Here is a 21727-nt window from a genome sequence, read left to right as displayed (position 1 = left end):
ATCTTTTTAAAAAGTAAATATTATCCTCAGCACCCAAAATTGTGGGTTCAGTTACTGGCTTATTACTATTTTTGTGAACATTTATGTTCAGAGCTTCAGATACAGAATATATGGAAAGTACTACTACTTAAGTATAATTTCACACTTTTCTTTATTCCGCGAGCCTGTGGAATAGTACCTTAAGAGTATATAAACCATGCCTTTTCCAAAATATACTTCATGGAGTAATGTTATTTTTCGCCTTCATAAAACTTATATTTAATGTAACGACGTTTGCGTCTTCTGAAAGTGAATGTTTTTGAGCAAAGTGAAAAGCTATATTTTACTCTGATTTTTTTTTTCCACTAGCATTAGTGTGGTTGGTAACATGAGTAGAGAGAGACCTATTTTTATATAAGATAGGTTCAGATATATATATAGGTTCACTGCTTTCTTAAAAATAAAAATAAGCTTTATTTTTTGGAGCAGTTATAAGTTTACAATAAAACTTAGTTGAAAGTACAGAGATTTTCTGTATACCCTCTATCTCTACACACGCAAAACATCCCCCATCAACATTTTACATTACGATCGATGAATTTACATTAATACTACTGTCACCCAAAGTCCACAGTTTACATTAGGGTTCATCCTTGGTGTTGTACATTCTGTGGATTTTGTCTGATATATAATAACATGAACACACCATTGTGTTTTATCATATACAATAGTTTTGCTTCCCTAAAAATTCCTATGCTCTACTTGTTCATCCCTCTCTCCCCACCAGTGCCTGGCAATCACTAATCTTTTTAATGTCTACATAGTTTGCCTTTTCCAAAGGCAAAATATATAGTTGGAATCATACAATATGTAACCTTTTCAGATTGGATTCTCTCACTTATATTGTAATATGCATTTAAGTTGTCTCCATGTCTTTTCATAGCTTGTTAGCTCATTTGATTTTTAGCACTGAATACTATTCCTTTGCCTGGATGTACCACAGTTTATTTATCCACTCACCTACTGAAAGACATTTTGAGCACTTTCTAGTTTTGGCAATGATGAATAAAGCTGCTGTATCCATGTGCAGGCTTTTGTGTGGACATCTTTTCAGCTTTTTTGCGTAAATATCAAGGAGTGTGATTGCTGGATTGTTTGGTAAGAGTATGTTTACTTTAGTAAGAAACTGCAGAGTTGCCTTTCAGAGTGGCTGTACCATTTTGCATTCCCGTCAGCAATGAATGAGAGTTCCTGTCACTTATATCCTTGTCTGTATATGAAGTTATCAAGTTTTTGGACTTTGTCCATTCTCATAAATGTGTTATAGTATATCATTTGTTTTAGTTAGCAATTCCCTAATGACATGGTCTTGAGCATGTTTTTATATGTTTATTTGCCATCTGTGTATCTTTTTTGGTGAGGTGTCTGTTCAGGTCTTCAGTCCATTCTTTAAAAATTGGACTGTTTGTTTTCTTATTGTTGAATTTTAGGAACTCTTTGTATATTTTGGATAACAGTCCTTTATCAGATATGTCTTTTGCAAATATTTTCTCCCAGTCTGTGGCTTGTCTTCTGATTCTTTTGACCTTGTCTTTTGCATAGCAAAAGTTTTAAATTTTAATGAAGTCCAGCCTATCAATTATTTCTTCCACAGATCATGTCTTTTGTATTGTATCTAAAAGTTGCCATACTCAAGGTCATCTAGATTCCTATGTTAACCTCTAAAAGTTTTATAGTTTTGTGTTTTTCATTGAGGTCTGTGACCCATTTTGAGTTAATTTTTGTGAAGGTTGTAAGGTCTGTGTCTAGATTTATTTATTATTTTTATTTTTATTTTTTGAGACAAGAGTCTTGCTTTGTCACCCAGGCTGGAGTGCAGTGGCACGATCTCAGCTCAGTGCAGCCTCCACCTCCTGGGTTCAAGCTATTCTCCTGCCTCAGCCTCCTGAGTAGCTGGGATAACAGGTGCACACCACCACGGCCAGCTAATTTTTTGGTATTTTTAGTAGAGACAGGGTTTTACCATGTTGGTCAGGCTGGTCTCGAACTCCTGACCTCGTAATATGCCCGCCTCAGCCTCCCAAAGTTCTGGGATTACAGATGTGAGCCACTGTTCCTGGCCTGTGAGTCTTCGTTTGTTCCAGCATCATTTGTTGAAAGACTATCTTTTCTCCATCGTATTGTCTTGGCTGTTTTGTGAAAGCAGTTGGCTGTATTTATGAGAGTCTGTTTCTGGGCTTTTTCTTCTGTTCCATTGATGTTTTTCTCTGTTATTTCACAAATACCACACTGTCTTGATATGTGTAGCTTTACAGTAAGTCTTAATTATGGGAAACTTTAAACATACATAAAAGTATGACTGACAGTTCAACGAATCCCTATGTATACATCACGTAGCTGCACTGTTCATCAGCTCATGGCTGCTCTTGTTTTGCTACCCTACCCCATTCCAAGATTTCATGTAAGATTTTAGATATCATATAATTTCATTTCTTTCTTTCTTTCTTTTTTTTTTTTTTTTTTTTACACAAAGACGATTATTTAAGACCTTTATTAACAGGTGCTTGCAGTTTGTTGACTTTTTTGAAAAAATCAAGTTGTAAACTTTTATTACAAATTAAAAACGAAGTTCTTAAAAATCTCAACTTGACCAGATATGAAATAATTTAAAAACCCTTTAGAGGCGTATTGAGAAAAACCAGGCTTTTAAACATGTTTGTTATTACCAAAAAGAGACGTCTTTAGGTAAAAATAATAAAAACCCCATGCTGCATAGATAATGCAGATAGTTCTCTTTATCTGGTCAATGGGCACAAAGCAAGCACTTAAGGTCTTCAGCTCGAATCTTTTGTTCATTTCTTATTGCTGGAATTTCATATTTCTTCTTGCTGGATGACTAAACCGGATGATGGTAGAGATGGTAAGCCGGCATTTACTCAGCCCCGCCCTGCTCAGCCTCGGGAGCAGACAAATTCTCAGCTGGTGGATCGGCTGCTTTTGTCTCTTTGCCATCTTGTGGTTTAGGGTTTTCTGGGCGTCTGCGTGGGTAATTGAAGTTGCGGCGGTACCGACGTTGAGGTGGCTGCTGACCTTGGGTCTCATCTCCTTGATTTTCTTTATCTTCTTCATTGCCGTCCTCTCTAGGCTGTCTTTGGCGAGGAGGGCCCCTGCGGAATCGTGGTCTATATCCCCGATACATATTCTGCCTCACTGGTCTGCCTTGTTCTCCTGCATCCTGGTTGTCAGCACCCTCCGTCACTTCTCCCTGCACAGGAGGGTTGGAATACTGTGGTCGACGCCCACAGGGTCTCCGCATGTAGTAAGGTGGGAACCTTCACCTGCAGTAGGGCCGGCGTTGTTGGGCCTGGACTTCCGGAGCACCCTCCGATCGCTCGTTCTTTTTCCCACTCTCACTATTCTGGTAATTTTGCTGGTAATTGCGTGGAGGACCCCTACCACGTGGATAGCGTCTATAATGGTTACGGTCTGCTGCATATTTACTGCCTTGAACTGGACCACCACCAGGACCTGTAACATTTGCTGCCTCCGCACCCTTTTCTCCTTCAACAACATCAAACTCCACAGTCTCTCCATCTCCTACACTGCGAAGTTACTTCCTGGGGCTATTCTTCTTTATGGCAGTCTGGTGTACAAATACATCTTACTTGGTGTCATTCCTGTTGATGAAACCATATCCGTTCCTTACATTGAACCATTTTACTGTTCCCAAAACCTTCGTTGCGATGACCTTCTTGGTCGGCAGGCGCCGCCCTTGTGAGGCCTCCCGGGCCACAGCTCCCTGTGCCGCTGCCCCTAGTGCCAGGCTTAGTGTCCGCGGCGCTAAGGGCGGGGGCGGCGGGCGGCTGCTGGCAGGGCCCGCAGCGGCGGTGGGGCTGTTCAGGGCTCTCTGGGGTCCGCTCTCTGCTCCCGCTACCGATCGAACTCATATAATTTCATTTCTATCAAGAGTGTATTTATAAAACATTATCTTTACTTTAAAGAAACCGCAAAGCCTTCTCCAGTATCAATTGGTCCCCATTTAAAAAAAATTTTTTTGGTCCAGCTTAAATGTATATTTTTAAAGAAACATTAAAAAAGTATTCTATGGTAGTATTTCATACATGTACATCTTTTAAACATGGAAAAATAAAACATTCTTTTTGTAAATGGAACATTTTGTACTCATTTTATGAAATAGTTTTATCACATATATTTTGGAGATATTTTGAGAACTCCTTTTTGAGTTGTTTTCATTTAATAGTTTTCCATTGGAAAGCATCTTTACTTCTGTCTGGATTTTTGTAGATACACATTACCTTGGAATACAGATACAATGCTGTTATAGAAATATGTTTCAGACTTTGAGTACTCATTCACATACTAGCATAGTTACTTAGAATTATTTTGTAAGGAAGATTTGTCATTTCTCCCTCATTTGTTTATTTATTAGTTATTTTAACTGCCTTAGCTCTAGAACCGGTCATGTTTCCATGTAAAAGAGCATGTTTTATGCTTTAGAAGTAATGTTTTCTGTCTTAGATTTCGGTCAAATGGTTCTGTCTTTTTGTAATAGTAATACCAGTATTATATTGGTGCAAAGTTGGCATTACTTAATGACTGTATAGGAAAACTGAAACCACAATATAAAACATTTTAATTAGTACCAATTAGAAACCCCATGTGTGATAATGCCTCATTTCTGTAGGCTCAAAAGAAACAACATGTGTAATAATTGATATTTTAAAATCTTTTCAAGCATTTGTAAAACACATTTTTCTTGCCCCTTGGCAATGGAAGATATAATTTTTACTGTTTTAAAATTATGTCTTTTGTTGTCTGTGTAACAAGAAATCAGAATATCAAGATAGTTGAAATGTTATGCATAATATACTAAAAATAAGGGCTTTGTACATAAAATAATATCTAAAAGCTTCATAACAGCCATGTTAGCTACATAAGGGGTTTTTCTACTTTGTTTCAAATTCATAGATATATTAATTGAAACTGCCTAGTATCAATCTCTAGTTAATAAATACATTTGGGCTGGGCCCAGTGGCTGGCGCCTGTAATCCCAGCACTTTGGGAGGCCGAGGCGGGCGGATCACGAGGTCAGGAGATCGAGACCATCCTGGCTAACATGGTGAAACCCCATCTCTACTAAAAATACAAAAAATTAACCGGGGGTGGTGGCGGGCGCCTGTAGTCCCAGCTACTCGGGAGGCTGAGGCAGGAGAATGGCATGAACTCGGGAGCTTGCAGTGAGCTGAGATTGTGCCACGGCACTCCAGCCTGGGCATCAGAGCGAGACTCTGTCTCAAAGAAAAAACAATTATATATATATATGTGTGTGTGTGTGTATATATATATGTGTATATATATATTTGAGGATATAGAATAAGCTCAGAAGATTAAGCAGTTCTAAAAACAGTATATTTCTAAAAACTGCTTTCAAGTACAAATGGAGGGAATGTTAAAATTCTCTTTTATGTATATGAAGTATGGTTAGTATACCAAGTGGAATAAGTGGAAACTTACTATAAAGTAGATTCCAGTCTTTCAAATTCATTTATTTTTACTCTTAAGCAGACTAAACATTTTCCTTAATATATCTGGTTTGTCTTATTTAATTATTTTGTTTCTGGACAAGGAGAAAGTAAAATTCATTTCATCATATAGTTAACATGTTAAATAAGAATGATTACTTTTGAAACCATTCACAGTCGTCTCAGATATAAACTTCGATTCCTCTACTTACTGAAGTATCTGGGCTATTATCTCTAACAGAGCACAAATCTTCCTCTATCTGATATGTCAAAAGTATCACAAAGGTAAAATCAGTTAAGTTGAAATTTTTAAAATATTACTGAATTTAAAGAACTCTGTAAGTGGTCACTGAAAGTCTACCGCTTTATATAAACACAATATAAAAATATATCTGAGTTTTCTGAAAAATTGTATTGTGTTGCATTATCTGCCGTAAAGCTTGATCTTACCACTCAATTCCTTGAACATATTAATCGTAGTTGTTTTATAGTCTCTCTTAGTTTGAGCTACTATAACAAAAATATCCTAGATTGGATGAGTTAAACAATAAACATTTATTTCTCACAGTTCTGGAGACTGGGAGTATGGGACCAGGGCTCTGACAGATTTGATGTCTGGTGAGGGTCTACTTCTTGGTTCATAGATAGATGACTGTCTTCTTCACATGATGGAAAAAAAGGCCAGAAAGCTCTCTGAGGTGCATTTTGTGATGGCACTAATTCCATTTATGAGTGTTCCATCTTTATGACCTAATCACCTTTCAAAGGCCCCATCTCCTATCCAGGATACTAGGGGATAGTATCCTAGTCCTATCCCCATCACACTGGGGATTAGGATTTCTTTCTTTCTTTCTTTTATTTTTATTTTTGGAGATAGAGTCTCGCTCTGTTGCCCAGGCTGGAGTGCAGTGGTGCAATCTTGGCTCACTGCAGCCTCCGCCTCCCAGGTTCAAGTGATTCTTCTGTCTCAGCCTCTGGAGTAGCTGGGATTACAGGTGTGCACCACCATGCATGGCTAATTTTTGTATTTTTAGTAGAGATGGGGTTTCACCATGTTGGCCAGGCTTGTCTCGAACTTCTGACTTCAGGTGATCCGCCCACCTTGGCCTCCCGAAGTGCTGAGATTAGAGGTGTGAGCCCCTGTGCCTGGCCTAGGATTTCATTATATGAATTTGTGGGAGGACAGAATCGTTCAGTTCATAATATAGTTCACTTAAAATTACGTCTGCCAAAGTCATTTCTAGATTCCCTATTTTTCTTTTTTTTTTTTTCCTCTTGGTTTATATTTACGTTTTTGTCTTTTTTTCTTGTATGTAATAAAGACATTTTATTGAAGTAGAAATATATATTGCAGACTGGGCGTGGTGGCTCACACCGGTAATCCCAGCACTTTGGGAAGATGAGGTGGGCAGATCAGCTGAGGTTGGGAGTTCGAGACCAGCCTGACCAACGTGGAGAAACTCCGTCTCTACTAAAAATACAAAATTAGCTAGCTGGGCGTGGTGGTGCATGTCTGTAACCCTAGCTACCCGGGAGGCTGACCAGGAGAATTGCTTGAACCCAGGAGGTGGAGGTTGCAGTGAGCTGAGATCGTGCCATTGCATTCCAGCCTGGGTAATAAGAGCGAAACATATACTGCAAATGACTTTATACATTTTCATAAACTGAATACACCTATGTACCAAATACCTAGATTGAGAAACAGTAATTATCAGTATACTTCATAAGACCTCCTCTTGATACCCTTCACTTAATAATCTTTTCCTCCCCGAAAGAAACAGTATCCTTACCCTTAGTAAAACCACCATTTCCTTTCTGATAAATTGTTGGACTAGTTTGAAGCTTTGGATGATGGATTTTGTTCTACTTGTGGTTCTAGGGAAGGGATTCAACAATCTTGAGTTCACTTACTCACCTCAATTGTGGATTGAGATGATTTAAGCTGGGCTTTAATCTGACCATCGTTACTCCCCAAGATACAGATTTTATCTTTTAAACCAAAGGCTAGAAGAGTTAGCAGGATTGTAATTTTTGGCGGATCCTGGCCTCTGCCTTTTGTTACTGCATTTTTGTGAATCTGCTGAAAGCTCTACTCAGCTTTTAGGCCTCTCAGCTTCCTCTTGTCTAATTAACACTTTTTTTTTTTTTTTTGGAAAAGCAATTCCAAAAGCCAATTGGAATTCTAGGTTTCTAGATTTACTACATCTTCTGGGCCTTGTTTGCATAATTCATCACTGTTCTTTTAGCCCTCCAGTGCCTTCAAACAGGTTTCTTAACTTTTCCCCAGCTTTTCTAGTTCTCACTGACAGCTGGTTGTTCTGAGTTGTCTGTTTAGCCATTCTTAGAAATATTGCCTGTTTTTAAAAAGTCTTCTCTAAAGGCTTACTTAAAATGACGTCTTTTATCACTGTGATCTGTAGCTCCTTTTAAGCATCCATAACTAGCATTGATTGAAGTTGTTTCAGTGTAATGAGTTCCCCAAACAATACATTATGGTTCATAATGAAGCAGTTGTGTAAGAGCCTCATAATACATTTGTAAATCCTCAAGTATGAGGCAACTTCTTTCTGAGGGATAATTTTGGGGGGGAAACTTTTTTTCTTATTTGGCATCTAGGGATATTGAATTTGAGGCGTAGTAATAGTTTCAATTACATAGCTTCTAGAAAGACAGTTTCTTAATAATAGAAGCAGTGGCAATAGCCACTATTTGTGTACTTTAATTCGTATCAGGCACTAAGTGCTTGTATAATGTTCAATAAACTGATTCAATCTTTATAAACACTTTAATGATATAGATACTGCTTTTATAGATGAGTAAACCAAGACAAGGAAAAAAATCAAGACAAGGAAAGGTTGAGTGATTTGTCACGGTCATAGAGCCAGCATCTTATATTGAACTGGTGTGTCCAGATATACCCATATACTGTGTATGTATCTAGCATCTATTCTGTTTGGACTAATGTCTGTTCTGATTCATTAAAAACCTGAGACACATAGTCCACAGTAACACAGATTCAAATATGTTGTTGGAGATTCATTCTCATCCTCCAAGAAAGCCTCATCTCCTTCATTTCATTAACCTCATAAAAACGTCCACCCTTCACTTGTCCATTTTTTCTCTGCTTGGTTCCAACTTAGAGAATTATGCGGTTGGTACATGCTTATAGCTAGTAACCAGGAGAGCCGGATCTAAGAAGCTGTGTCATGATGTTCTCATGGCAGTGGAACCAAACTGAAATTTCATTAAAAGTATAAGATAATTTCTTCTGAGGGGAATATTTTTAAATGATAATTGACATGAACTATTTTAGCTATAAGCAACATGTTCTTCATGTTTGTTAGCTCATAATCCCATTATAAAAACTTTGTTATTTCAAATAATCCCTTTTATTTTAGGAAATTACAATTTCTATAATATTGTATGTTAATTTGTAGAAGTTTTGTTAGTAGCAATATAAGATCATTGAATCGTGTGGAAAAGATCCTAATGAAAATTACTCTTTTGAAATCTTTTTATTAATAATATTTTATTAATGTTTGCATAATTTTTATTTTATTTTATTTGAGACAGAGTCTTGCTCTGTCATCCAGTCTGGAGTGCAGTGGCGTGATCTTGGCTCACTACAACCTCTGTGTCCCGGGTTCAAGCGATTCTCCTGCCTCAGCCTCCCAAGTATCTTGGACTACAGGCATGAGCCACCACGCCTGGCTAATTTTTGTATTTTAAGTAGAGATGGGGTTTCACCATGTTGGCCAGGTTGGTCTCGAACTCCTGACCTCAGGTGATCTGCCTGCCTTGGCCTCCCAAAGTGCTGGGATTATAGGTGTGAGCCACCATGCCTGGCTGCATAATTTTTTAAAACTGTAAAAAAATTTATCAGTAGGAAGCAGTTGCATCAATTATGAACCATATATGTTATGAAACATTACTAAATTTTAATAAGATAATGATTCATCGACCTTTAATTATAGTCATTACAAATGCCATCCTTTGAATTAAATACATATTGAAGAAATACAGTAATGCAAGTAATCCTCTGTAAAGTGTTCATATTTTTGTAAATGCATATTAAAATCAAACCATACAAAAATATGTTTCTTATGGAAGTGAACTCAAAAACCTATATGATGGTATGTTCATAGATGACACTATAGAAACATTTACATGAGTCTTTAAAAATTTTTTTAAAATAATTTTATTATTATTTTTTAAGTTACAGGGTACATGTGCAGGATGTGCAGGTTTATTACATAGGTAAATGTGTGCCATGGTGGTTTGCTGCACCTATCAATACATCACCCAGGTATTAAGCCCAGCATCCTTTAGCTCTTTTCCCTAATACTCTCCCTACTAACCCTCCCCTGACAGGCCCCAGTAAGTGTTGTTCCCCTCCCTGTGTCCATGTGTTCACATTGTTCAGTTCTCACTTATAAGTGAGAACATGCGGTGTTTGGTTTTTTGTTCCTGCATTAGTTTGCTGAGAATAATGGCTTCCAGCTTCATCCATGTCCCTGCAAAGGACATGATCTCATTCCTTTTTGTGGCTGCATAGTATTCCATGGTGTATATGCACCACATTTTCTTTATGTAGTCTATCATTGATGAGCATTTGGGTAGATTCCGTGTCTTTGCTATTGTGGATAGTGCTGTAATGAACATATGCGTGCATGTATCTTTATAATGGAATGATTTATATTCTTTTGGGTATATACCCAATAATAGGATTGCTGGGTCACATGGTATTTCCGGTTCTAAATCTTTGAGGAATCAGCACATTGTCTTCAACAATGATTGTACTAATTTACGTTCCCACCAACAGTGTAAAAGCATTCCTATTTCTCCACAGCCTTGCCAGCATCTGTTGTTTTTTGAGTGTTTAGTAATTGCCATTCTGAGTGGTATGAAATGATATCTCATTGTGGTTTTGATTTGCATTTCTCTAATGATCAGCGGTGTTGAGCTACTTTTCATATGTTTGTTGGCCGCGTGTATGTCTTTTTTTGAGAAGTGTCTGTTCTTATTTGCCCACTTTTTAATGGGGTTGTTTGTTTCTTGTAAATTTGCTTAAGTTTCTTGTAGATTCTGGATATTAGCCCTTTGTCAGATGGACAGATTGCAAAAATTTTCTCCCATTCTGTAGGTTGTCTGTTTGCTCTGATGATAGTTTTGTTTGCTGTGCAGAAGCTCTTTAGTTTAATTAGATCCCATTTGTCAATTTTTCTTTTGTTGCAGTTGCTTTTGGCGATTTCATCATAAAGTCTTTGCCCATGCCGATGTCCTGAATGGTATTGCCTAGATTCTCTTCTAGGGTTTTTATAGTTTTGGGTTTTATATTTAAGTCTTTAATCCATCTTGAGTTAATTTTTGTATAAGGTATAAGGAAGGGATCCAGTTTCAATTTTTCACATATGGCTAGCCAGTTCTCCTAGTACCACTTGTTAAATAGGGAATCCTTTCCCCATTGCTTGTTTTTGTCAGATTTGTTGAAGATCAGATGGTTGTAGAAGTGTGGTTTTATTTCTGAGTTCTTTATTCTGTTCCATTGGTCTATGTGACTGTTTTTGTACCAGTACCATGCTGTTTTGGTTACTGTGGCCTTGTAGTATAGTCTGAAGTCACGTAGCGTGAGATGCCTCCAGCTTTGTTCTTTTTGCTTAGGTTGCCTTGGCTATGTGAGCTGCTTTTGGTTCCATATGAATTTTAAAATAGTTTTTTTCTAGTTCTGTGAAGAATGTCAATGGTAGTTTAATGGGAATAGCATTGAATCTATAAATTGCTTTGGGCAGTATGGCCATTTTCATGATATTGATACTTCCTATCCATGAGCATGGAATATTTTTCCATCTGCTTGTGTTCTCTTTGGTTTCCTTGAGCAGTGGTTTGTAGTTTTACTATTATAATATACTGCCATAATCTTAAACATTTGTACAGCAAAATAAGCAATGCATATGTATCTTTCATTAAAATAATGTAATTGAACTCTTATAAAGTATGTTAATTAACAATGAGGAAGAAATAGAATGAGTAGATGGTTATAAAACGCAGCTTTTTATGTACATTTTGATGATTTTATTTGTTAGTAATAGTGCTATGTCTGTTAATACAGCACTTTCATTATGTATCACTTTCAGGTAGAGTTTGAACATTTGTTTAATTAACCATGACTTAAGATTATAGGTGAGTGCTTATGCTTAGAGCATTTAATTATTTGTGTTTTATTGGTTTACTAATGTACTTAACAGAACTGCTTTAGCCTGGAGCTCCGTAAAGGAACAGTCACTCAAGTCCAGCTTTGATATAAAAGTTTATCTCACTTATAGTCCTTTTATTAAGCACTAAAAGACAACTAGTTTTGTTTGTTTTGAATTCTGCATTCAAAGGAAGGTGATGTTATGATTTCCAGTTTAATTTTGAAGATGAGTATTAGTACAGATACTTTTGTTTTCAAAGGGTATAAATTTTGTGAATTTTCTCTGAATAATTTTATAAGATTTTTTATCTGTGCTAATATTATTTCTGTTCTGGGAGACCTAAAAGTTGTACTTTTGATGAAAGATGTTTTCCAGTAATATTTATGTCAAGATTTAAGGAAAGATTGTGTAAAATCTGTAGGCACGTAGCAAAGGAAAAATACTTAAGTGATATTAACCTTAAACATTTTAGATAATTTTCTTTGTTGTTATGTTTAACAATGCATAAATATGACAAATTGCTTTTAAGTGACTTACTGATTTTTATCTCCTTAGTTTGGTTCAATTAAATGTTTTTTAAAAGATAATTTAGATTCACATGAAATTGTAAGACATAATTGAGAGAGATCTTGTATAACCTTTACTCAATTTTCCCCAATGGTAATATCTTGCAAAACTCTAATACAGTATTACAACCAGGATATTGACATTGATACAGTCAAAACTGAGAACATTTCTATCACAGGGAGTCTTCATGTTGCCGTTTTATAGCCAAACTGACTTTCTTCCAGATGCTTAACCCTACTCCCAACCCTTAACCCCTGGCAAACACTAATCTTTCTGTTTCCATAATTTTGTTATTTCAAGAATGTTATATAAATGGAATTATATGGTATATAACCTTCGTTTTAGATTATCCATTTTGTCATTCTATAATGTCCTTCTCTGTTGTAATGTTCTTTGCTCTGAAGTGTACTTTATCTCATATTAATATAGTCATTGTGCTTTCCCTTGATTAATATTAGCATGTTATATATTTTTTCATCCTTTTACTTGTAACCTGCCATTATCTTTATGTTTATAGTGAATTTCTTATAGGCAGCATATCGTTGAGTCATGGGTGTTTTAATTTACTTTGACAGCCTTTGTCTTTTAATTGGCATACTGATTTACATTTAATCTATTTATTTTTAAGGCTTAAGCTTCCCATTTAATTTTTTGTTTTTTTGTTCTCTCTAGTCTTCATTTCTCTTATTGTGGGTTATTTCAACATTTTTTAGAATTCCATCTTTGCTTATCTATAGTTAATTTGAATATATCTCTCTTTTTATTAATTAAAACCTATATTTTTTGAAATTTTTTAGAGACAGGGTCTCACTCTGTCACGCAGGCTGGAGCACAGTGCCTTGATCATGGCTCATTGAAGCCTCAAACTCTTGGGCTCCAGCGATCCTCCCACCTCAGCCTCCTGAGCAGCTAAGACGATGGGTACATACCCCCATGAATGGCTGAGTTTAAAAAAATTTTTTTATTTGTAGTAGAAGCAAGGTTTTGCTCTGTTGCCCAGGCTGGTCTAGAACTCCTGGCCTTAAGTAATCTTTCTACCTTGGCCTTCAGTAATCTTTCTACCAAAGCACAAATATATCTCTATGTATAGCTTTTTTAGTGGTGGCTGTAGGTATTACATTATACATGCATAACTTATCTTACCATCACAGTCTACTGGTGTCCTCATGTTACACTTCAAGGGGCAAACTTTTTAACCACTTACCTCCCTTTCATCTCTTTTTTCTCTTCACTTTATAAATAGTTTTGTTAGGTATGTCCTTTACATGCATTTAGAACAATATCAGTGTTATAACTTTTCTTCAACCATCGAATATAATTTAAAAGACTCGGAGGAGAAGGAAAAACTGTTATATTTACTCATATTTTTCCTTGCCATATTCTTTCTTTCTTCTTGATGTTTGAAGATTCCATCTTTTATCATTTCCTTTCTGTCTAAAGAGCTTCCTTTAGCCATTCTTTCAGGATAGGTCTGCTGATGACAAATACTCTAGTTCTCTTGTATCTGAAAATGTCTTGATTTTCTCCCCCTACATTCTTGAAATATATTTTTGCTAGATATAAGATTCTCTGTTGATAGTTCCTCTCCATCAGTTGGTCTACTGTGTTCTGTCCTCCATGGTTTTTGATGAGAAATCTGCTGTCATTAGACTTGGCTTTTCTGTTACTGGTAAGGTTTCATTTCTCCTATGCTGCTTTCAAGATTTGTTTTTTCTTTGTCTTTAGTTTTCAGAGGTTTTGGATTTCTTTGGGTTCAATCCGGTTTAGGGTTTACTCAGCTTCCTCAATTTGTAGTTTTATTTGCCAAATTGAAAAAGTTTGCAGTCATTGTTTCTCTGAGTTCTCTTTCAGCTCTTGCCTCTGTCTCCTCTCCTTCCAGGATTGATTAATAGACAAAAGGAATGTTAGGTCTTTTATTGTGGTTTCACTGGTCCCTGAGACTCTGTTTTTTAGTTTTGATTTTTTTTGTCCCTAGTCTATTTTATCTTTGTTGTTCAGATTGGGTAAATCTTGTTGTTCTGTGTTCCAGTTTACTGATTATTTCTTTTGTCCCCCTTCTCTGCTTTAGATCCCATTCATTAAGTTTTTAGTTTTGGTTCTGGTATTTGCCAGTCGTAACATTTTTTATTTGGTCTCTTTATCTTCTATTTCTTTCTTTAGACTTTATATATATATATATTTTTTTGTTTTTGAAACAGAGTCTCGCTCTGTTGCCCAGGCTGGAGTGCAGTGGCGTGATCTGTACTCACTGCAACCTCCGCCTCCCAGGGTTCAAGTGATTCTCCAGCCTCAGCCTCCTGAGTAGCTGGGATTACAGTCATCCACTACCACCCCTGGCTAATTTTTGTATTTTTAGTAGAGATGGGGTTTCACCATGTTGGCCAGGCTGGTCTCTAACTCCTGACCTCAGGTGATCTGCCCGCCTTGGCCTCCCAGAGTGCTGGGATGACAGGTGTGGGCCACTGCGCCCAATCTAGACTTTATAATTCTTTGCTAAAACCTTCTATTTCTGTATCTGTTACCAGGATGTTCTCAATTGCTCATTGAAGCGTTTTTTAATGATTTTTAAAAAAATAATCAGATCAGTCCAATATCTCTGTTATCTTGGTGTTGGCGTCTGCTAGTTATCTATTTTTATTCAGTTTGAGATCTTCCTGTCTCTTGGAATGATGAGTGATTTTTTAATTGAAACTTGGACATTTTGGATACTTTGAGACTGGATTTTATTTAAACCTTCAGGTTAACTGGCTTTGTTTGATACCACTCTAGCAAGGAAGGGTGGTGGAAAGAGAGGGGTGCTGTCTCATTACTGCCGGATCATAGCAGAGGTCCACATTCCCTGCTCATCCTCCACTGACACCTCAGAGGGATCGTACTTATTGTTACGATAGGTGAATGTGGGATTTCTGGCTCCCCAACCGTCTTTCTCTGATAGCTGTCTGGCTAGCAGGGATACAAGGTACTGTTCTCCGTGTGTCCTTCCCTGACAACCACCAAGGTGTGGGTGGGGCTGACTTTGGTTACTACTAGGTGTGGTGCTGCAAGTCCTAACTATGCGCTAGGCCTCCTCTGACATCATGACAGTGAGGAGGAATAAGGTCAGCTTGTCACTAATGGATGGGCTTAGAAGTCCAAGCTCCTCACTTGGTCTTCACACACAGTATCAGAATCCTTGTTACCTCTTGGTAGAGATGAAAATCTCAGTCCCATCTTTGCCTTTTCTGAGACCACCCAGTGAGGTGGTTGGGGCATCTCATTACAGCCTAATAAGGGTAGAAGTCTAGGATCACCATCTCAGCCTTTACTGGTGGGGATGGGGGTAGGGCCATAATTTTTTTCTGGTGTTCGGCTGCACTTGAGTAGTTACTTCTAGAAGTTTTATGTCTTGCTAGACTGCCCCTTTCCTGGTCCTTTGGCTAGAGAGAGCAGTTCTGGGGGTTTCCTTCATCTGCATTTGTTGCCAGCTTCTGCACTGAGTTTGGGTATATGAAATAAAAAATAAAATGAAAACCCAGGGAACTCACTGGTCTGTCTGTCTTTGGATCTTGAGGTTCCTATCCAGTTCTCCTTCTTTTTGCCTTTCAAAGTCTTCTTATGTTTTTTTTAATACGTATTTTACATGTAGTGTTCTGCTTTTCTAGACCTACTTAGTGAGAGAGGTGGGGAAAAGTACATCTACTCCATCTTTCTGGAAGCAGAAAGTGTGTTTCAGATACTTGGTATTGGAGGTTACCTCTAAACAGTAGTTAAATTGGATGTATGTGGCTATTATTGTGTTTGTGTGGTTTTTTGTTTGTTTGTTTTGGGGACTAAATGCCTGTAGGCATATTTTATTGGCAGAGATAAAGAATTCAAAACAAAAACCTAGAATCAACTCCTGTGGATATTTATAAATCTCAAACTGAGACATTTTCTTGACAACTCAGGGACCTAATTAATAACACTAGTTTTTACTTGTCAAACTTTACTGTGATTTCTTTTATGTTACTATTCAAACAATGCTCCTCTTTTTTTGGCTCTTTGATCTGGTTATAGAGTGGCTGACAATTTATGGAAATAGTTTTCAGGTTTTCGGTAGTATTACAGGCCTTGTTAAAATCTAATGGTCATGTGTTCCTTTTGAAGGGCTATAGGTATTTCTATGGGGATTTAATAGTCAAAACTTTGCTTTGTAATACAATAGAAGCACATCATCTATAGCATAGTAACTTGTTATAAAATATGAGAAAAATCAAGGCCTTTATTCGATTTAGGTTGTGTAATATTTTTAAATTGCCTAAACAGAAGTATTCTACAGTAAAATGTTATTGTAGATGTTTAAAAGAAAGTTTTCTTTGGCTATATAATATGTGGATTGTTCAAGGTCTAAAGTAATCTTGGAACTGGATTTCTTTCATTGTAGGGTGATGAATTAGAAGACAATGAAAAGAATTTCTATGAATCTGATGATGATCAGAAGGAAAAGACTGACAAAAGGAAGAAGCCATATACTATGGATCCAGATCATAGACTCTTAATTAGAAATACAAAGCCTTTGCTTCAGAGCAGGAATGCTGCGGTATGTTAAAATCCTTATAAGAAATAATTCACTGGTTTTTAAAAAACAGCAATTAAAAATACCTTAATTTAGTAAGTGAGTCTGTGTGTGCTAATGGAACATTTGTTTGTTTACACACCAAATGACATGTAATGGATAGTTGGAAATACAGTGTGGAATGTAAGCTATAGATTTAGAGACCTAATGTCTGGGAAGTAATACCTAAATATATTTCAGCCTTCCATGTTTCCAGGTATGCAGAGTTAGCTTTTGATGAGAATACCTGGTTTGGCCTATTGGACTTCATTTACTTTTTAGTGGTTTTGTTAATTGCTTTTCTTAAGATATTTCTAAGTTTCTCAATTGGTTGGATTGTATTAGCTCTTATGTAAGGACTATGTATATTTATCAGTTATTCCATTATGATTGAGGGTACTTGATCTGGTTTCAGTCCTTACTGTTTGTCTGATAGAATTTTTAAGAGACTAACAAAGGTAATGCCTCACATATTATAAATGTAAATTGGTAGTAATCGTAATTAAAAATCATCTTTATTTGGGTCATAAGGTTTTCTTTGTTTGTTCGACACCTTTTTGTTTATATAACCATTTGTATTTTAGAAGAATACATGTGCACAATACAAAAATTAGAAAATACAGACTAGCAAAACTAAAAAGAAAATTAAAACATCACATTCTCAACACTCAGAAATCACTTATGTCTTAGTGTATTTTCTTCCAGATCTTTTTAATCTGCATAAGTATACATATATTCATCATTACACATACATATATATATATTTTAACCAAGATAAAAATCATACTGTACGTAACATTTTCTAACCGTTATTTCTCTATTCAGTCCTCTCCATTTTTTTATTTCAATAAAATTTCATTTCATTTAATACCAATTGACCTTAAATTATTCTTTTTGGATAATTTATCCAAACTATTATCTAATGCATTGCGTCTTTTAAAGCCTCTCTAGTCTTGCAGAATGTCCTTCTGGGTTTGTCTGATTGCTGCTGCTGCTTTTTATTTTGTTTTTTGATTTTGTTTTTACTATACCTACTGGAATGGGATGGTTGCATCTTTTATAGTGTCATTTCTTTTATATTCTGTGTTTCCTGTTTTTTTTTTTTTTAATTTATTTATTATTATTATACTTTAAGTTGTAGGGTACATGTGCATAATGTGCAGGTTTGTTACATATGTATACTTGTGCCATGTTGGTGTGCTGCACCCATCAACTCGTCATTTACATCAGGTATAACTCCCAATGCAATCCCTCCCCCCTCCCCCCTCCCCATGATAGGCCCCGGTGTGTGATGTTCCCCTTCCTGAGTCCAAGTGATCTCATTGTTCAGTTCCCACCTATGAGGGAGAACATGCGGTGTTTGGTTTTGTGTTCTTGTGATAGTTTGCTAAGAATGATGGTTTCCAGCTGCATCCATGTCCCTACAAAGGACACAAACTCATCCTTTTTTATGGCTGCATAGTATTCCATGGTGTATATGTGCCACATTTTCTTAATCCAATCTGTCACTGATGGACATTTGGGTTGATTCCAAGTCTTTGCTATTGTGAATAGTGCTGCAATAAACATACGTGTGCATGTGTCTTTATAGCAGCATAATTTATAATCCTTTGGGTATATCCCCAGTAATGGGATGGCTGGGTCATATGGTACATCTAGTTCTAGATCCTTGAGGAATCGCCATACTGTTTTCCATAATGGTTGAACTAGTTTACAATCCCACCAACAGTGTAAAAGTGTTCCTATTTCTCCACATCCTCTCCAGCACCTGTTGTTTCCTGACTTTTTAATGATCGCCATTCTAACTGGTGTGAGATGGTATCTCATTGTGGTTTTGATTTGCATTTCTCTGATGGCCAGTGATGATGAGCATTTTTTCATGTGTCTGTTGGCTGTATGAATGTCTTCTTTTGAGAAGTGTCTGTTCATATCCTTTGCCCACTTTTTGATGGGGTTGTTTGTTTTTTTCTTGTAAATTTGTTTGAGTTCTTTGTAGGTTCTGGATATTAGCCCTTTGTCAGATGAGTAGATTGCAAAACTTTTCTCCCATTCTGTAGGTTGCCTGTTCACTCTGATGGTAGTTTCTTTTGCTGTGCAGAAGCTCTTTAGTTTAATGAGATCCCATTTGTCAATTTTGGCTTTTGCTGCTGTTGCTTTTGGTGTTTTAGACATGAAGTCTTTGCCCATGCCTATGTCCTGAATGGTACTACCTAGGTTTTCCTCTAGGATTTTTATGGTATTAGGTCTAACATTTAAGTCTCTAATCCATCTTGAATTAATTTTTGTATAAGGAGTAAGGAAAGGATCCAGTTTCAGCTTTCTACTTATGGCTAGCCAATTTTCCCAGCACCATTTATTAAATAGGGAATCCTTTCCCCATTTCTTGTTTCTCTCAGGTTTGTCAAAGATCAGATGGCTGTAGATGTGTGGTATTATTTCTGAGGACTCTGTTCTGTTCCATTGGTCTATATCTCTGTTTTGGTACCAGTACCATGCTGTTTTGGTTACTGTAGCCTTGTAGTATAGTTTGAAGTCAGGTAGCGTGATGCCTCCAGCTTTGTTCTTTTGACTTAGGATTGTCTTGGAGATGCGGGCTCTTTTTTGGTTCCATATGAACTTTAAAGCAGTTTTTTCCAATTCTGTGAAGAAAGTCATTGGTAGCTTGATGGGGATGGCATTGAATCTATAAATTACCTTGGGCAGTATGGCCATTTTCACGATATTGATTCTTCCTATCCATGAGCATGGAATGTTCTTCCATTTGTTTGTGTCCTCTTTTATTTCACTGAGCAGTGGTTTGTAGTTCTCCTTGAAGAGGTCCTTTACATCCCTTGTGAGTTGGATTCCTAGGTATTTGATTCTCTTTGAAGCAATTGTGAATGGAAGTTCATTCCTGATTTGGCTCTCTGTTTGTCTGTTACTGGTGTATAAGAATGCTTGTGATTTTTGCACATTAATTTTGTATTCTGAGACTTTGCTGAAGTTGCTTATCAGCTTAAGGAGATTTTGGGCTGAGACAATGGGGTTTTCTAAATATACAATCATGTCATCTGCAAACAGGGACAATTTGACTTCTTCTTTTCCTAACTGAATACCCTTGATTTCTTTCTCTTGCCTAATTGCCCTAGCCAGAACTTCCAACACTATGTTGAATAGGAGTGGTGAGAGAGGGCATCCCTGTCTTGTGCCAGTTTTCAAAGGGAATTTTTCCAGTTTTTGCCCATTCAGTATGATATTGGCTGTGGGTTTGTCATAAATAGCTCTTATTATTTTGAGGTACGTTCCATCAATACCGAATTTATTGAGCGTTTTTAGCATGAAGGGCTGTTGAATTTTGTCAAAAGCCTTTTCTGCATCTATTGAGATAATCATGTGGTTCTTGTCTTTGGTTCTGTTTATATGCTGGATTATGTTTATTGATTTGCGAATGTTGAACCAACCTTGCATCCCAGGGATGAAGCCCACTTGATCATGGTGGATAAGCTTTTTGATGTGTTGCTGAATCCGGTTTGCCAGTATTTTATTGAGGATTTCTGCATCAATGTTCATCAGGGATATTGGTCTAAAATTCTCTTTTTTTGTTGTGTCTCTGCCAGGCTTTGGTATCAGGATGATGTGGCAGTTATATCCAAGGCTTGACGGATTTAAGTTAAATATGTTCTTAAAGATTTTAATTGAGAAAATGTTCTTAATGAGTTGTTCTATTCAGTTAGTAAAAACTTCAAATATATGAAATTTGCATTATTTTTTCTGATTCTTGAGAATTTAGAGCTTATAGCTTTGTGTATCCTAGTTATCAGCAACAATTTTTGTCTAATACCTAATAGTTTAGTTTCCAAATCATTATTCAGTAATCATGCCCAGTCATAACAAAAATATTATTTCATGGATGTTATAAAATATATTTTAATGTACTCAGCTTAGCCAGATGCTAGTTAGGTAGCTGTAATTTGCCATCTTAAACTCTACTTTATGAGTGACTCACTATTCATTTAACTACGTCTTAGAAACTGATTTTATAGTTCAAATACTTATGGATCAAAAACGTTCTCAAATAGTGAAACAAATAGTGGCAGTTTGTACTTTTTATCCCAGTTTGTTTGGGTTCCCTGCTTACTTGATGGTATACCAAATAGAGGTGGTTTACTTTTTGTGTCAGTATATTTTGGTGCCTTGTTTTGGGATGCTGCTAAATATGAGTAAAGGCTAGCTTTTGAAGAATTGTGGATAGATTTTTTTTAAACTTCATACTTAAGTTTATGGAGAGACTTTGAGAATTTCTTTCAGGAAATTTAATACGTCATTGCTATGTAGTTTGTACTGGAGATAGATACTGAAAGCGGAATGTTAGGAGGCTATTCTAACAGTCTAAATAAGGTGACAGCGGCATGAATGGTTAAGAGTAGAAAAGTGTTTATAGGATGCACTTTATTATGAACAGGCATGATGTAACTGTAGAAGGCCTGTAAGGTTGTATATTTTTAGTCTTTTTCGATTTTGAAGCTTTGGGAACTTTCTTCATGGTGTTTACAAATTACCCTATACATTTCAAATTCTGGGTATCAAAGAGACTGTAAACTGTTGGATTTCTAAATACTGAGGAAAAAGAGGCTCATTTAGTCCTTTCGGATTTTGGACTACCCTAATATATTAGAACAGATGGCATGCCAAGTGGCAGCTAGAATTTTAAAGACTAGAATTTAATCTTGAATTAGATCAGTCATTAATTGAGGTTGTTTTATTTTATAAGATTTAAAATTCGGTAGAGTTTATTTTGTAGCTAACTTATATTTGCAGTTCACAAGTGAAGGAATGAGATATTCTTGCATTTTTAAAATTCTCAACTAATGTCTTAAAGCTATAAATCAAAC

General features: G+C 36.5%; 1 protein-coding gene and 1 pseudogene across 7 annotated transcripts in view; one reads left to right on the top strand and one right to left on the bottom strand.

Annotated features, from left to right (window-relative positions):
- AP3B1 (adaptor related protein complex 3 subunit beta 1) overlaps nt 1–21727 on the top strand; it is a 301940-nt gene that overhangs the window by 104401 nt on the left and 175812 nt on the right. For all 6 annotated transcript variants that reach the window (XR_001903494.2, XM_003899849.4, XM_021939489.1 and 3 more), the window contains one exon: nt 16686–16841. Coding sequence is in view for 5 of the 6 variants with exons in the window: in XM_003899849.4 (XP_003899898.3) it covers nt 16686–16841 (156 nt within the window). In the remaining variant the exon portion in view is untranslated. The remainder of the gene's footprint in view (nt 1–16685; nt 16842–21727) is intronic.
- Nucleotides 2516–3852, bottom strand: LOC101020694 (annotated as a pseudogene). Its single transcript, XR_160998.4, has one exon. The product of XR_160998.4 is annotated as a nuclease-sensitive element-binding protein 1 pseudogene (transcript).

Source organism: Papio anubis, chromosome 5, assembly GCF_008728515.1.
Source record: "Papio anubis isolate 15944 chromosome 5, Panubis1.0, whole genome shotgun sequence".
Lineage (NCBI taxonomy): Eukaryota > Metazoa > Chordata > Mammalia > Primates > Cercopithecidae > Papio > Papio anubis.
Note: the sequence above shows the minus strand (reverse complement) of the source record. Positions and strands in the feature narration are given on the sequence as shown.